Raw genomic sequence first — 16796 nt, 5'->3', positions numbered from 1 at the left:
AAATGATGAGAGATTCAGGGCTCTGAGATGCAGCAGGATCTGGGTGTCTTATTGCATGAATCGTAAAAAGTTAGTATGCAGGTGCAGCAATTAATTAGCAAAGCTAATAGAATACTATTGTTTGTTACAATGGGAATTGAATACAAGAGTAGGGAGGTTATGCTTCAGTTATACAGGGCATTGGTGAGACCACACCTGGATTACTGTGTACAGTAATGATCTCCTTATTTAAGGAAAGATGTAAATGCATTGGAAGCGGTTCAGAGAAGTTTGACTAGATTAATACCTGGAATGGGTGGGTTATCTTATGAGGAAAGGCTGGACAGGCTAGACTTGTATCCACTGGAGTTTAAAAGAGTAAGAGGCAACTTGGTTGAAATATATAAGATCCTGAGGAAACTTGACAGGGTGGATGTGGAAAGGATGTTTCCTCTTATGGAAGAATCTAGACCTATGGTTTTAAAATAAGGGGTTTCTCAGAGGGTTGTGAAACTTTGGAATTCTCTTCCTCAAAAGGTGGTTGACGCAGATTCTTTGAATGTCTTTAAGGCAGAAGTAGATAGATTATTGCTAAGCAGGAGTGAAATGTTATTGGGGGTAGGCAGGAATGTGAAGTTGAGGTTAAAATTAAATCCGCCATGATCTTATTGAATGGTGGAGCAGGCTTGAGGGGCTGAGTCACCTCCTCTTGCTTCTAATTCATATGTACATATATCCATTCAAATGACTGCCTCACACAAATTTTGGATAATTGTATAATGTGCTCATGTGCTCACATACAGAAAAATATCAGGCAAGACGAATTGCCCTTGACATTTGAACTGATGTGACACCAAGGAGCCCTAGCAAAATTGAAGTTAATGGGAACCAGGAAACAAAGCACTCCACTGATTGGAGTCATACCTAACACAAAGGAGTTCCTCAGGATAGTGTCCAAGACCCAAAGATCTTCAGCTGCTTCATCAATGACTTACCCTCCATCTTAAGGTCCGAAGTAGGGCTGTTCATTGATGACTGCACATTGTTCAGAACCATTTGCAACTCCTCAGATATGCAGCCAGACCATATGCAGCAAGACCTGGACAACATTGAGCCTTGCGCTGATAGGTGGCATGTAATATTCACGCCAGGTAATAACCATCTCCAATAAGAGAGAATCTAATCATTCCCCTTGACATTTAGTGGCATTACCATCACCAAATTCCACACCACCAACATTTTGGGGGTTACTATTGACCAGAAATTTAACTGGACCAGCCACATAAATACTGTGACCTTAAGAGCATCTCAGAGGCTTGGAATTCTACAGCGAATAATTTACCTCCTGATTCCACAAAGCTTGTTCACCATCTATAAGGCACAAGTTAGCAATGTGATGGAATACTCTCCATTTGCTTGGATGAGCGCAACTTCAACAACGCTCAAGAAGCTGGACACCATCCTTAGCAAAGCCACCTTAAACATTCACTCCATCCATCATCGGCAGAAGTGTGTACCATCTACAAGATGTACTGTAGCAACTCGCCAAGGTTCTGTTGACAGAACCTTCCAATCCCACACCTTCTACCACCTGGAAGCAGAATGGAAGCAGATGTATGGGAACCTCACTTACGTCATGTTCCTCTCCAAGCTACTGACTTGGAACGGTACCATCATTCTTTCACTGTCTCTGGGTCAAAATCCTAGAACTCCCTATCCAACAGCCCTGTGGGTGCACCTATACCGCATGGACTGCAGCGGTTCAAGAAAATGACCCACCAACACCTTCTCAAGGGCTGTTAGGGATAAGCAATAAATGCTGGCCTTGCCAGCAATGCTTATATCCCAAGAACGAATGAAAAAAACAAATCTACAATAAGTTCAGGTTTCTTTCCTTGATAGAATTGTTTCTGGTCATAGGTCAAACGTGATAGATTTCACTTCTTTGTAGTTTATGCACTTTACATGAAATAAAGATTTCCTTTGAAAAGCTTCATCAAAGAGGTCTGAATTGTACTGACCTTTGAATGACCTGGATTACTATTACCATTTGTGAAAGGTCTTTCCTTACTTTAGAGCAGAAAAGCCAGATGGGACTTAACATCATGTACTTCAGAAAACATGAATCAATATAGAATGTAACAGTAGGTGATCAAATGGGCTTTCTTTCCCTCTCAGGTGTTAATTCACAGAGTCTACAAAGACAATCTTCTTTCTGTTCTGACTCATTCAAAAATATCATTTTTGCTGAATACAGAGTTAGCAATTAGAGTTGGGCAGTTTCATTTTTAGGAACTCCCAAATTACTCCCCCTATTAACTGGAAATGTTATGCTTTCTGCACAGATCAGGGAGCCAGTGACATAGTAGTATTGTCACTGGACTGGTAATCCAGAGACTCAGGGTAATGTTCTGGGGTCCTGAGTTCGAATCCCACCACAGCAGATGGTGGAACTTAAATTCAATAAGAGTCTGGAATTAAAAGTCTAATGATGATCATGAAACTAGTGTCACTAATGTAATTTAGGGAAGGAAATCTGCCATCCCCGCCTGGTCTGGCCTACATGTGACTATTGATCCGCAGTAATGTGGTTGACTCTTAATCACCCTCTGAAATGACTTAGCAAGCTACTCAGTTGTACTAAACCGCTAAAAAATCAATAAAAATTGACCTCGGCACTGGAAATGATAATGGCAAACCTAGCCCTGCCAACCCTGCAAAATCCTCCATACTAACATCTGGGGGCTTGTGCCAAAATTGGGAGAGCTCTGTCACAGACCAGTCAAGCATCAGCCTGACATAGTCATACTCACGGAATCATACCTTACAGATAATGTCCCAGACATCACCATCCCTGGGTATGTCCTGTCCCACTGGCAGGACAGACCCAGCAAAGGTGGCAGCACAGTGGCATATAGTTGGGTGGGAGTTGCTCTGGGAGTCCTCAACATTGACTCTGGACCCCATGAAGTCTCATGGCATCAGATCAAACATGGGCAAGGAAACCTCCTGCTGATTACCACATACTCACACCATCACTCGCCCCCACCCGCCCCAACTCAGCTGATAATTCAGTATTCCTCTATGTCGAACACCACTTAGAGGAAGCACTGAGGGTGGCATGGGTGCAGAATGTACTCTGGCTGGGGGACTTCCGTGTCCATCACCAAGAGTGATTCAGTAGCACCACCACAGACTAAGCTGGCCATGTTTTAAAGGACATAGCTACTTGACTGGGTCTGTGTCAGGTGGTGAGGGATCCAACAAGAGGGAAAAACATATTTGACCTCATTGTCACCTGCCCGCCGCAGATGCATCTGTCCATGACAGTATTGGTGGGAGTGACCACAGTACAGTCCTTGCGGAGATGAAGTTCCACCTTGACTTTGAGGATACCTTCCATCGTGTTGTGTTGCACTATCACAGTGCTTAATGGGATAGATTTTGAACATATCCAGCAGCTCAAGACTAGGCAATCATGAGACGCTGTAGGCCATCGGCAGCAGCAGGATTGTACTCAATCACAATCTGTAAACTCATGGCGCAGCATATCCCCCATGCCACCATTACCACCAAGTTGGAGGATCAACCCTGGTTCAATGAAGACTGCAGGAGAGCATGCTAGGAGCAGCACCAGGCATACCTAAAAATGAGGTATCAACCTGGTCAAGCTACAACTAAGGACTACTTGTGTGCCAAACAGCATATGCAGCAAGTGATGGAAAGAGCTAAATGTTTCCACAACCAACAGATCAGATCTAAGTTCTGCAGTCCTGCAGATCCAGTTGTGAATGGTGGTGGACAATTAAACAACTCACTGGAGGAGGAGGCTCCACAAATATCCCCATCCTCAATGAACGGGAAGCCCAGCACATCAGTGCAAAAGATAAGCCTGAAGCATTCACAACAAGCTTCAGCCAGAAGTGCCAAGTGGATGATCCATCTTCGCCTCCTCCAGAAGTCCCCAGCATCACACATGCCAGTCTTCAGCCAATTCGATTCACTCCACATGATATCAAGAAACAGCTGAAAGCACTGGATACTACAAAGGCTATGGGCCCTGACAATATTGCAGCAATAATACTGAAGATATATGTTCCAGAACTAGCCGCACCCCTAGACAAGCTTCCAGTATGGCTACAACATTGGCATCTACCCGGCAATATGGAAAGTTGCCCAAATATGTCCTGTACACAAAAGCAGGACAAATCCAACCTGGCCAATTTCCACCCCATCAGTCTACACTCGATCATCAGTAAAGTGATGGAAGGGGTCATCAACAGTGCTATCAAGTTTCACTTGCTTAGCAATAACTTGCTCACTGACGCCCAGTTTGGGTTCCGACAGGGTCACTCAGCTCCTGACCTCATTACAGCTTTGGGTCAAACATGGACAAAAGAGCTGAGCACCAGAGGTGAGGTGAGAGTGACTGCCCTTGACATCAAGGCAGCATTTGACCGAGTGTGGCACTAAGGAGCCCTAGCATAACTGGAGTCAATGGAAATCAAGGGGAAAACTCTCCGCTGGCTGGAGTCATATCTAACACAAAGGAAGGTGGTAGTGGTTGTTGGAGGTGACTCATCTCAGTCCCAGGACAGCACTGCAGGAGTTCCTCAGGGTAGTGTGTTAGGCCCAACTTCAGCTGCTTCATCAATGACCTTCTTTCCATCATAAGGTCGGAAGCGGGGATGTTCGCTGATGATTGCACAATGTTCAGCACTATTCACGACTCCTCAGCTACTGAAGCAGTCCATGTCCAAATGCAGCAAGACCTGGACAATATCCAGGCTTGGGCTGACAAATGGCAAGTAACATCCACACCACACAACTGCCAAGCAATGACCATCTTCAACAAGACTTGGAAATATATCGCCGTTCCTTCACTATCGCAGGGTTAAAATCCTGGAACTCCCTCCCTAACAGCACTATGGGTGTACTTACACCACAGGAACTGTCGCAGTTCAAGAAAGCAGCTCACCACCACCTTCTCGAATGCAATTAGGGAAGGGCAATAAATTCTGGTCTAGGCAGCGACACCCACATCCTGTAAATTAATTTTAAAAAATCAAAATCCAACAATAGGTGGGGATGGTATCTCCTTCCAATTGCCACTTCCCAGCTGATGCCAGACAGAACTGACAGACTAATTTCATGGACACAAAGTTCCACCGGTCTTACCTCAGTTGTCCTTAAATACATGCTCGTAGGTGTTGGTTTTTAATCTTACTCTGCTCTGCCCTACCTGATTCCTGTGGAGATGCGGCCCAATATTATTTGAAGGTTCTTTGTGACAGTGGATCAGAGGGATGTTGATTACCACTGGGGACAAAGCAGAATTAGAAAGTCTCCATTGGAATTACTTTTAAAAAGTTTTGGATAGCAGAACTTGGCATCTTACCCTAACACCCTTTCTTGGTTGGATGTCTCAGTAGCTCTGAAAATAGCTTGGGCACCTGATCCTTGGGTTTCGCAGATCTGCCTCTGTGAAGCCTGAAATACAATTTTTAGCCTGGGAAATTTTCATTATCAAATCAATCAAGAAGCCATGTCTTTCACTGCACATTAGTGCACTAACGTCCTACACACGAGCATGTTGCACCCAGACTGAGACAGTGTAAAATTAATGGGTTTTTTTAAACGAGCTTATTATCTGCTGGAACTCTAATTCCATTTGAGGCAAGAGTTCTAGCAATTTTTTGTTTAAGCTTCGTTTGTACAAATTGTGATGACCAGCAAACTATAATATAGTATTTATGATGGTTAAAATGTCAACATTTGTAACATTCAAACTTGGTAAGAATTAAAAAGAGAATTTTGAGTGTAGCTCATCATCAAAACTCCAGAAAGATCCATTAACTTATTATTTATCTATTTTTCTCACCAAATCTCTACCTTCCTCTCTTGAAGACATTGGTTCTTTGTTGGAGTACGCTTTCATGACGACTGACTGTAATGTTACTGCCCTCAAATACTTCTTCCAAGTGCCCATTACTTATATGTTAGCCTGGGAATGCTAATGGGCCATTTGACAACGAGCACACGTGAAATTCCAGCAAAGGTCACTGGATTGTGATACGGAGTGGAATTCTACTGGTGGTCCCAGCTCCAACCTGGCCTCTTAACATGGGGCATTTATAGTGTCCTACATTGAGTACAATTCGGGACTCAGAGCTTGAGATCTCCCTTATTTATATGCCTCAGTCACTCATTTGGTGCATTCACTTTGCCACGAAATAAAGAATATTAAATACTGTTTTCGTAATGGGAGTAAAGCGTATCTGCACCAGGGTAAGTGATACAAGTTCAAATTTAGCATTTTTGCAAAAGATAAGATCTACCTCACATTTTTAACGTTTGTTTGAAGCCTAAGCAAGAATTTTTATTGTTATTGAAGAAAAAAATTAAGTAATTATGACAATGCAAACCATTCTTTTAGGAGAACATTTAGTGATAATGAAGATCATGACAAATTTAAGAATACCGTTACAGGATATTTAAGCAAAAAATCTTATTTTAGAGCTATGTATGATTTTGTCACTGTTTCTGTTAACCTGATGATGCTCCTTTGTTATTAGACTTCCCAACAGTATGCTGTTCTCTACAGGTAGCAAAGGACACAGAAGATGTTCATGTGTTAAATCAGGGACTTTTTTTAAAAAGCGAATCACGCCATGAAGCATTTAAGAAAGCAAAAAAACGTGAAACCGAAGTGAAACAAAATTTTTATAGTCTAGATAAACGGTGAGTTTATCGAGCATTATAATCCATGTTAAAATTTTAAAATTTACTAAAAAAAAATAGTTGCTACGAGAAACAGCAAGTGTCAGCTGTGGCTCAGTTGGTTGTACTCTGACTCACAAGGTTCTGGGTTCAAGTCCCACTCTGGGGCTTAAGCACAAAAATCAAGGCTGACATTTCCGGCCATTGCTGAGGGAGTATCAGAGCGCCCTCTTCTGGATGAGACATTAAACCGAGGCCCTATCTGCCTGTTTGGGTAGATCCCAATACACTATTTCGAACAAGAGCAGTGGAATTATCCCTGGTATCCTGGCCAATATTCACCCCTCAATGAACGTCACAAAATCAGATTATCCAGTCATTATAACATTGCTGTTTGAGGGAGCTTGCTGTGCAGAAATTGGCTGCTACATTTTTTTAGTATTCATTTACGGGATGTGGGCGGCACTGGCTAGGCCAGCATTTATTACCCATCCCTAATTGCTCTTGAGAAGGTGGTGGTGAGTTGCCGCCTTGAACTGCTGTAGGTACATGCACAGTGCTGTTAGGAAGGGAGTTCCAGGATTTTGACCCAGTGACAGTGAAGGAACGGTGATATATTTCGAAGTCAGGATGGTGAGTGGCTTGGAAGGGAACTTTCAGGTGGTGGTGTTTCCATGTATCTGCTGCCCTTGTCCTTCTAGTTGGTAGCAGTTGTGGGTTTGGAAGGTGCTGCCTAAAGAGCCTTGGTGAGTTTCTGCATTGAATATTTTAGATGGCACACACTGCTGCCACTGTTGTCAGTGGTGGAGGGTGTGAATGTTTGTGGAAGGAGTGCCAATCAAGCAGGCTGCTTTGGCCTGGTAGGTGTCAAGCTTCTTAGGTGTTGTTGGAGCTGCACTTACCCAGGCAAGTGGGGAGTATTCCATCACACTCCTGACTTTGGGAGTCAGGAGGTGAGTTACTTGCCGCAGGCTTCCCAGCCTCTGGCCTGCTCTTGTAGCCTCAGTATTCATATGGCTAGTCCAGTTCAGTTTCTGGCCAATAGTAACTCCCAGGATGTTTTAGTGGGGGATTCAGCAATGGTAATGCCATTGAATGTCGAGGGACAATGGTTAGATTCTCTCTTGTTGGAGATGCTCATTGTCTGGCACTTGTGTTGCACAAAACGGAGACTAACTGAGTGAAGACTTGGAATTTGGTGAAAGAGGAGTTCAAAATGTTAATTTTGTTCTTAAATTTTTCTCTAAAATCTAATCTAGTCTGTAATTAGAAGTAACTGGAAAGTACTGTGTAATCATGCATAGTTCTTTCTTTCTTGCAGTTTAGACAGGGTAAACTCACTCTGAGCTGTAGGAGCTGAGTAGTTAATTAGCTAATTGATACTGTAGCCCCAGTTCAGTTTACTATAAATTTAGGGTTCTTTTGTGCAGCCTTGACTAACTGAGTGAAGAGTTGGAGTTTGGTGAGAGGACAGTTCAGCGAAGGGGGAGAAGGAGTTATTCATTTCCTCTTTCTATCTTTCTCACCCCATAGAAATTAGTTCTTGCTCTACTACAGAGAAAGGAGCTAGCTGTTTGGTGAGTATCTGGTAAGTGGGTAAGTTCTATTCTATCCCTAAGGTTTTAAATAGTACACAATTTGGTGGTAAAATTAATAAAATATATAAGAATGCAACATATATAAGTGATTAATACAATTAAGTAATTATTTAAAACACATTAAGGATGGCACGACATGTGATGCCTTAAGGCTGCAGCATGTGGGAGCTCCTGGATAACATTGTGATCCAGGACAAACACATCTGCAAGACACGTTTGCGGCTTGAGGAATTTCGGCTCAGAGTGATTGAGCTGGAGGCTGAGCTACAGACTCTGCAACATATCAGGGAGGGGGAAAGTTACCTGGATGATTTATACCAGGACACAATAATACTACTTAGGGTAGGGTCTTCTGATTTCGTCAGTGGCCAGGGACAGCAGGGTGTGACTGCGAGTGAGACAGGTAAGGGGACCCAGAGGGCAGGAGTGTGAGCCTCTGCAATTGTCCAACAGGTTCGAGATTCTCTCAGCTTGTTTGGATGAGAGCTGGGGCTATAGGGTGGATGAGTAAACTGACCATGGCACAGGAAGCCATCCAAGTGGGGGCAGCAAAAAGGAATGTAGTGGTAGTAGGGGACAGTATAGTAAGAGGGATTGACACTGTTCTCTGCAGCAAAGAGCGAGAGTCCAGATGGCTTTGTTGCTGCTTGGTGCCAGGGTTCGGGACAGTGGGAGGGGGAGAACCCAGTGGTCATGGTCAGTGTAAGTAACAACGACATAGGCAGGATGAGGAAGGAGGCTCTGCATGGTTAATATGATGAGCTAGGCAACAAATTAATAAGCAGAACCTCAAATGTAATAATTTCTGGATTATTACCTGAGCCATGTGCAAATTGGCATAGAACAAATAAGATTAGAGAAATGAATGCGTGGTTCAAAGACTGGTGTGGGAGAAGCGAGTTCTGGTTTGTGGGGCACTGGCACCAGTATTGGGGAAAGTGGGATCTGTACCGTTGGGAAGGTTAACACCTGAACTGTACTGGAGTTGGTGTCCGGCGAGCTGCCTAACTTGGGAAGTAGAGAGGGTGTTAAACTGAATAGTGGGGGTAAGGGATCAAATTTGGGAAGATGTGGTAAACCAAAAAGTAGAGACCAGGTAAGAGACACAGGTATTAATATGGGAAATGATGAAGAGACTGTGACAGGAAGGGACAAAGAGTGCAAATACAAGAGTAAATCAGCAGATAAGGCTAGATGCTGAAAAAATAATAAAAGCACAAAACTAAAGGCTCTGTATCTAAACGCACGTAGCATTCGAAACAAAACAGATGAACTGATAGAGCAAATAGGAATAAATAAGTACGATCTGATAGCCATTACAGTGACATGGCTACAGGATGACATAAATTGGGACCTGAATATTGAAGGGTATGTGACATTTAGGTAGGACAGGAAGTTAGGAAAAGGTGGAGAGGTAGCTCTGTTAATTAATTATGGTATTAGCACATTAGAGTGGGATGACCTAAATTCATTAAATCAGAATGTAGAAGCAGTTTGGGTTGAGATGAGGAACGATAAGGCAAGAAGTCACTTGTGGGAATGGTGTACAGGCCCCCTAATTGTAACCACACAATAGGACAGAATATAAAAGAAGAGATAATGGGAGCTTGCCGGAAAGGTGCAGCAATAATCATGGGGGATTTTAATCTACATGTAGACTGGAAAAATCTGATGGGCAAAGGTAGCATAGACGAGGGGTTCATGGAAAGTTTTCAGGATAGTTTCTTAGAACAGCACGTCTGGAGCCAACCAGAAAGCAGGCTGTACTAGACCTGGTATTGTACAACAAAACAGGATTAATTGATGACCTCCTAGTGAAGGCACCCCTAGGTAGCAGCGATCATAATATGATTGAACTTTACATTCATTTTGAGGGAGAAACGAGTGCATCCAAGACTAGTATTTTAAACTTAAAGAAGGGCAGTTATGAGGGCATGAAAGCAGACCTAGCTAATGTGAACTGAGGTTAAGGGATACATCAGTAGAAGTTCAATGGCAGACATTTAAAAGGATATATCCGAATAGACAGAATAGATACATTCCAATGAGAAAGAAAAATTCCAATGGGAGGGCCCACCATCTGTGGCTAACTAAAAAAGTTAAAGACAATATTAAACTTAAAGAAAAAGCACATAAATACGCAAAGACGGCCGGTGGGTCAGAAGATTGGAAAGAATATAAAGAACAGCAAAGAATGACAAAAATATTAATAAGAAGGGAAAAATTAGCGTATGAGAGAAAGCTAGCTAGTAATATAAAGACGGATAGTAAGAGTTTCTATAGATATTTAAATAAGAAAAGAGTTAACAAGGTGAGCTTTGGTCCTAGAGAGAGTGTGTCTGGAGAATTGATAATGGAAAGTAGGGAGATGGTGGATGAATTAAACAGGTATTTTGCTTTGTTCTTCACTATAGAGGACACAAGTAACATCCCAGAAATAGCAGTAAATTAAGAAATGGAAGGGAGGGAGGAACTGGGGGAAATTACAATCACCAGGGAAGTGGTATTGAGCAAATTGTCGTGGCTGTTGGCTGACAAATCTCCAGGTCCGGATGGACTTCACCCTAAGGTCTTGAAAGAAGTGGTTAGTGAGATAGTTGATGCACAAGTCTTAATTTTCCAAAATTCCCTAGATTCGGGGAATGTTCCATTAGATTGGAAAATAGCAAATATAACTCCTTTATTCAAAAAGGGAGGGAGACAGAAAGCAAGAAACTATAGGCCAGTTAGCCTAACACCTGTCATAGGGAAAATGTTTGACACAAGGCACTTAGAAAAATTCAAGGTAATCAGGCAGAGTCAACATGGTTTTGTAAAAGGGAAATCATGTTTAACCAATTTATTGGAGTTCTTTGAAGGAGTCACATGGGCTGTGGATAAAGGGAAACCGGTGGATGTACTGTGCTTAGAATTCCAGAGGGCATTTGATAAAGTGCCACTCCAAGGGTATTGCAGAAAATAAAAGCTCATGGTGTAGAGGGTAACATATTGGCTTGGATAGGAGATTGGCTAGCTAACAGAAAGCAGAGAATTGGCATAAATGGGTCCTTTTCTGGTTGGCAGGATCTGACGAATGGTGTGCCACAGGGATCAGTGCTGGGGCCTCAACTTGTTGCAATTTATATAAATAACTTGGATGAAGGGACCGAAGGAATGGTTGCTAAATTTGCTGATGACACAAAGGTAGGTAGGAAAGTAAATTGTAAAGAGGATGTAAGGAGGCTACAAAGTGACATAGATAGGTTAAGTGAATGGGCAAAGATCTGGCAAATGGAGTATAATGTGGGCAAATGTGAAATGGTTTATTTTGGCAGGAAGAATAAAAAAGAAGCTCATTGTCTAAATGAATCACAAAAAGTTAGTATGCAGGTACAGCAGGTAATAAGGAAAGTGAATAGAATGGTATCATTTATTATGAGGGGGTTTGATTACAAAAGTAGTTAGGTTATGCTTCAGTTATACAGGGTATTGGTGAGACCACATCTGGAGTATTGTGTATAGTACTGGTCTCCTTATTTAAAGAAAGATGTAAATGCATTAGAAGCAGTTCAGAGAAGGTTTACTAGACTAATACCAGGAATGGGTGGGTTGCCTTATGAGGAAATGCTGGATGCGTTAGTCTTGTATCCACTGGAATTTAGAACAGTAAGAGGTAACTTAATTGAAACCTTTAAGATCCTGAGGGGTCTTGATAGTGTGGATGTGGAGAGGATGTTTCCTCTTGTGGAAGAATCTAAAACAAGCATCACAGTTTAAAAATAAGGGGTCGCTTATTTAAGACAGAGATGAGAAGAATTTTTTTCTCTGAGGATTGAGAGTCTTTGGAACTCTCTTTCTCAAAATGCGGTAGAGGTAGAGTCTTTGAATATTTTTAAGGCAGAGCTAGATAGATTATTGATTAACAAGGAAGTGAAAGGTTATCGGGGGTAGGCAGGAATGTGGGGTTGAAGTTACATTCAGATCAGCCATGACCATATTGAATGGCAGAGCAGACTCGAGGGCTGAGTGGCCTAATCCTGCTCCAAATTCATATTTTTATACAAATGTTACTTGCCACTTGTCAGCCCAAGACCTGGACAATAACCAGGCTTGCTGCATTTGGACATGACTGCTTCCGTATCTGAGGAGTCGCGAATGGTGCTGAAAATTGTCCAATCATCAGTGAACGTCACCACTTCTGACCTTATGATGGCAGGAAGGTCATTGATGAAGCAGCTGAAAATGGTTGGGCCTAGGACACTACCTTGAGGAACTCCTGCAGTGATGCCCTGGTATTGAGATGATTGTCCTCCAACAGCCACAATCATCTTCCTTTTCTAGGTATGACTCCAACCAGCCGAGAGTTTTCCCCCGATCCCCATTTACTCCAGTTTTGCAAGCACTCCTTGATGCCACCTGCCTTGATGTCCAACATTACAATAGTGACTGCACTTCAAGAAGCATTTCATTGGTTATATAGCATTTTGAGATGGTGGTTGTGAAAAGCACGATATAAATCCAAGTCCTTATTTTTTTCAGCATAGATTCTACTCTATGCGAACTAGTGGATTTCCTTTAGCATTGTGCTATAGAAAACATCAGTGGCACCTACTCAAAAAAAAGAGTCCAATGTACACCTTTAGCCTCCATTCCTAAGGAAGGATATGCTTGCCTTAGGTTGGGTGCAACAAATGCTCACTAGATTGATTACTGTGATGAAAGGAGAGATTGAGTAGACTGGATTTAATATTCTCTGGAGTTTTGAAAAATTAAAGACGATCTCATTGGAGGATACAGTCAAAGATTTTCAGAGGGTTTGACTGGGTAAATATTGATAGTCTAGAACTAGCCTCAGAACTAGCATAGTCTCAGAAATAAGGGGGTGGCCATTTCAGCTTGAGATAAGGAGAAATTTCTCTGCTCTGAGGCTTATGAATTCTCTATGCAGGAAGGCTGTGGCTGCTCAGTCATTGAATATATTCAACACTGAGATCAATAGGTTTCTGGACTCAAAGGGAATCAAAGGATATGGGGATCAGGTGGCAAAGAGGTCAAGGATCAGCCATGATTTTATTAAATGGCAAAACAGGCTTTGGGAGCCATATAGCCTACTTGCTCCTATTTCTTATACACAAATTGCCAGATCCCCTAACACAAAAAGAACAAGATCCCAGTTAGGAAAACTATCAAGTCCTAATGTAAAACATTAAAGCTGTCCCCTTCTTCTCATTCCAGTCCTTCTCCCCCATACACCTGACTGCCATTCTTTTCTCCTCCTTTCCTCGCTTCAATCTTCTCTCACCTCCTCCTTCCCCTTCTCAGACATACAGGGTATGGATAAGGGGTTCTCCAGTTGGCAGGATATGACATGCAGTGTTCCTCAGGAATCTGTACTGGGGCCTCAGCTTCTCATCATATATTTCGATGACATGAATGAAAAAATAGAGTTGGAGATCTGGAAGTGTGAGTTTCCTTGGACACTGCGGCATTTTAACTGCAGGGCATACGTAATTTTTTTTCTTCTGGTTTCCCAACCTGAAATTTGGCAGGCTTGGCTGCTTGTCAGGCATGGCAGGCTGCAGCATAAGACTGCAGCCAAGAAGCATGTAGGCGCAATGGTGATGGTGGAGGTGTAAAGATTGTAGTTGCAGGGGAATGGTAGGAAGAGCATGGTTCAGGGTGGAGACAGTGCTAATGCGGGATGGAAGCTAACAGATTTCAGGGAGAGATTAGGAATGATGTCAGGTCATAGAAATGACAGTGATGAGCGAAGATCATGGAGGTGGCAGGGGGTGGGAAGGATGGTGTGCTTTACAGTATTACTTTGGCCTGGAGGAAACATACCTGCTCCTCCAGGCTCAAAGCAGAAACCCAGCAAGTAAAAGGAGGTTAGAAGGGCTAGACCCAGAGGAAAACCTGCCAACATGAGCTAAGAAGAGAAACTTTTTTAAAATTAAGACACGCAGCCTCCTTAAAAGATTTCAATTATTGTACCACCTCCGGACAGTGGATTGGCTGCCCAGTCCTCATCACCCCTCTGTTAAAACTGGAAGTTGGGTGGTTTGGTTCCTATTCAAAGTATTTAGCATTTTTATTTCCCACCTGACCAAAGCCGAGCCATTTTTGACAGTTAAAATTCCCTCCCCTGTAATTTTGGAGGTGGAAAACTCAAAGCTTTTGCCATGAATATGAGTGGGTGTACTTACTTGGTTATTGAAGTTGAAGGAAGAAAAGAGAATTCATAGCAGAGTGAATTTGCTAAACTGAGATTTTTCAATGCAGCATTTGCATGACAACAGAAGGGGTAGTATTTCATGCAAGGAAAGTATGAAAGGATGCATGAGAGGTTGAGTATTTTGAAAGTGATCAAATGTCATCTTACATCAGCCAATTTGAGTTTAAAAATGAAACCACAATTTGATAAGCTGCATGAATAATATTGAACTCTCAGCTCACTACAGATATGGCAAGAGTTGAATGTTTTTTTTTATTCATCCATGTGATGTGGGCATCGCTAGTTAGGCCAGCATTTATTGTCCATCCCCAATTGCCCTTGAGAAGGTGTTAGGGAGGGAGTTCCAGGATTTTGACCCAACAACAGTGAAGGAATGGTGATATATTTCCAAGTCAGGATGGTGAGTAGCTTGGAGGGGAACTTCCAGGTGATGGTGTTCCCATATGTCTGCTTCCCTTGTCCTTCTAGATGGTAGAGGTCATGGGTTTGGAAGGTGCTGTCTAAGGAAGCGGTGGTGAATTCCTGCAGTGCATCTTTAGATGGAGCACACTGCTGCCACTGTGCCTCGGTGGTGGTGGTGGGAGTGAATGTTTGTGGATGGGATGCCAATCAAACAGGCTTCTTTGTCCTGGGTGGTGTCAAGCTTCTTGAATGTTGGAGCCGGACAAGTGGAGAGTATTCCATCACACTGCTGATTTGTGCCTGGTAGATGGTGGACAGGCTTTGGGGAGTCAGTAGGTGAGTTACTTGCCACAAGATTTCTAACCTCTGACTTGCTCTTGTAGCCACAGTATTTATATAGTTAGTCCAGTTCAGTTTCTGGTCATTGGTAACCCCCAGGATGTGAAATAGTTTACTATACTATTAATATTTAATATACTGCTAGCTGCTTTATTTTAATTCTGAATTTGTAACAATGAAATTATTAACATGGTCATCATAAATAGCCATAATTCAGTGCCAGAATTCTAATAGCACAATTATAGTTGGTTCACACAGTGTAACTCAATGACAATGTAATGCTTCCTAAGCTAAGTTCAGAAAATAATTGTAGATGAGAAAGGCCATTTACACCAACCACATCAAGAAAGAAACTAAGTGAAGGGTTTTATTTTAAATGGGGTAGGAATCGATGTCTGGACCATTTGAAGGTCCCGAACCTGCATGGGCAGGCAGTGGACTGCAGTGTTAATCCTCCCAGAGGTGACCTGTTAATTGGCCACTGCTGTGCCCACTGTCCAATTAAAGATGGTGGGCTGGCAATCGACACTGCCACCCCAATCTGGGCAGGCAGCTCTGCAGCCTTGGCAGCGTCACTGAGAGGTGGCTGCTGCTGAGACTGTGAGAGCGCCTCTACTTTTAGGTGCCCTTGCAGCAGGGAAGTTGGAATTTTCTTTTCCCTGCTGAGGCCAGGCAGGCAGGCCCTGACGATCGGAGGGATAACTTCACCTGTGGTCTTGGGGTCGCAAGGGCTGTCTTTTCACCACGCACCCCTCCTTGGATCATGGAGCCTCTAGCTATAAGGAGATGACAGCCCCTCAAAAAACCCTTCAAACCCGCAACCTGTGATACCTAGAGAACAAGGGCAGCAGATTCATGGGAACACCACCACCTGCAAGTTCCCCTTCAAGCCACACACCATCCTAACTTGGAAATATATCACTTTTCCTTCACTGTTGCTGGGTCAAAATCCTGGAACTCTCTTCCTAACAGCACCGTGGGTGTACCTACACCACGTGGACTGCAGTAGTTCAAGAAGACAGTTCACCACCGCCTTCTCAAGGGCAATTAAGGGTGGACAACAAATGTTGACCTTGCCTGCAATACCCACATTCTGTGAAAGAATTAAGAAATGTCTCCTTAAGTGGTCTTAAATTTTTTAAATTAGCTGCCTGCCTCTGGTCAGCAGGCAAGCACTCTGCTTCCAGTCCCGCCACTGTTAAAATGGCCCAGCAGTGGGACTGTGTTAGACAGCCATCCAACGCGGCTCTCTGCCATTTTATTGCCCACCACCACAACCCCCCCACCTCCTAGCCTACCACCTGGTTGCCCCTGTTGGGGTATCCATTTGTTTATTGAAAATTATCCAGGGTTTTCCCCTTCACAAGGATCAATTTTGGATCAATAGCAGCACTTTCGCTATGGAGTCAGAAGTGGATTCAAGCACCACTCCAAAGAGAAAATAGGTTGGATTTTGCAGTCAGCAATAAGGCAAGGGTGCTCCGCTGACCACAAAGTAAGTCTTGCTGAGAGATCAAATGATCTCTCTGGTGAGACTTCATCTC

The 16796-nt window shown here is 43.0% G+C and overlaps 1 protein-coding gene across 1 annotated transcript in view; it reads left to right on the top strand.

Moving 5' to 3' along the window:
- The window catches only part of ccdc175 (coiled-coil domain containing 175), a 122696-nt gene that overhangs the window by 62327 nt on the left and 43573 nt on the right, over positions 1-16796 (top strand). The window contains exon 9 of the mRNA XM_078562730.1: positions 6584-6720. Coding sequence (XP_078418856.1) covers positions 6584-6720 — 137 coding nt within the window. The remainder of the gene's footprint in view (positions 1-6583; positions 6721-16796) is intronic.

The sequence above is a fragment of the Cetorhinus maximus genome, chromosome 18 (assembly GCF_964194155.1).
Source record: "Cetorhinus maximus chromosome 18, sCetMax3.hap1.1, whole genome shotgun sequence".
NCBI classification, from domain to species: Eukaryota; Metazoa; Chordata; class Chondrichthyes; order Lamniformes; family Cetorhinidae; genus Cetorhinus; species Cetorhinus maximus.
The sequence above is the reverse complement of the archived record's forward strand: the minus strand, read 5'-3'. Positions and strand labels throughout refer to the sequence as shown.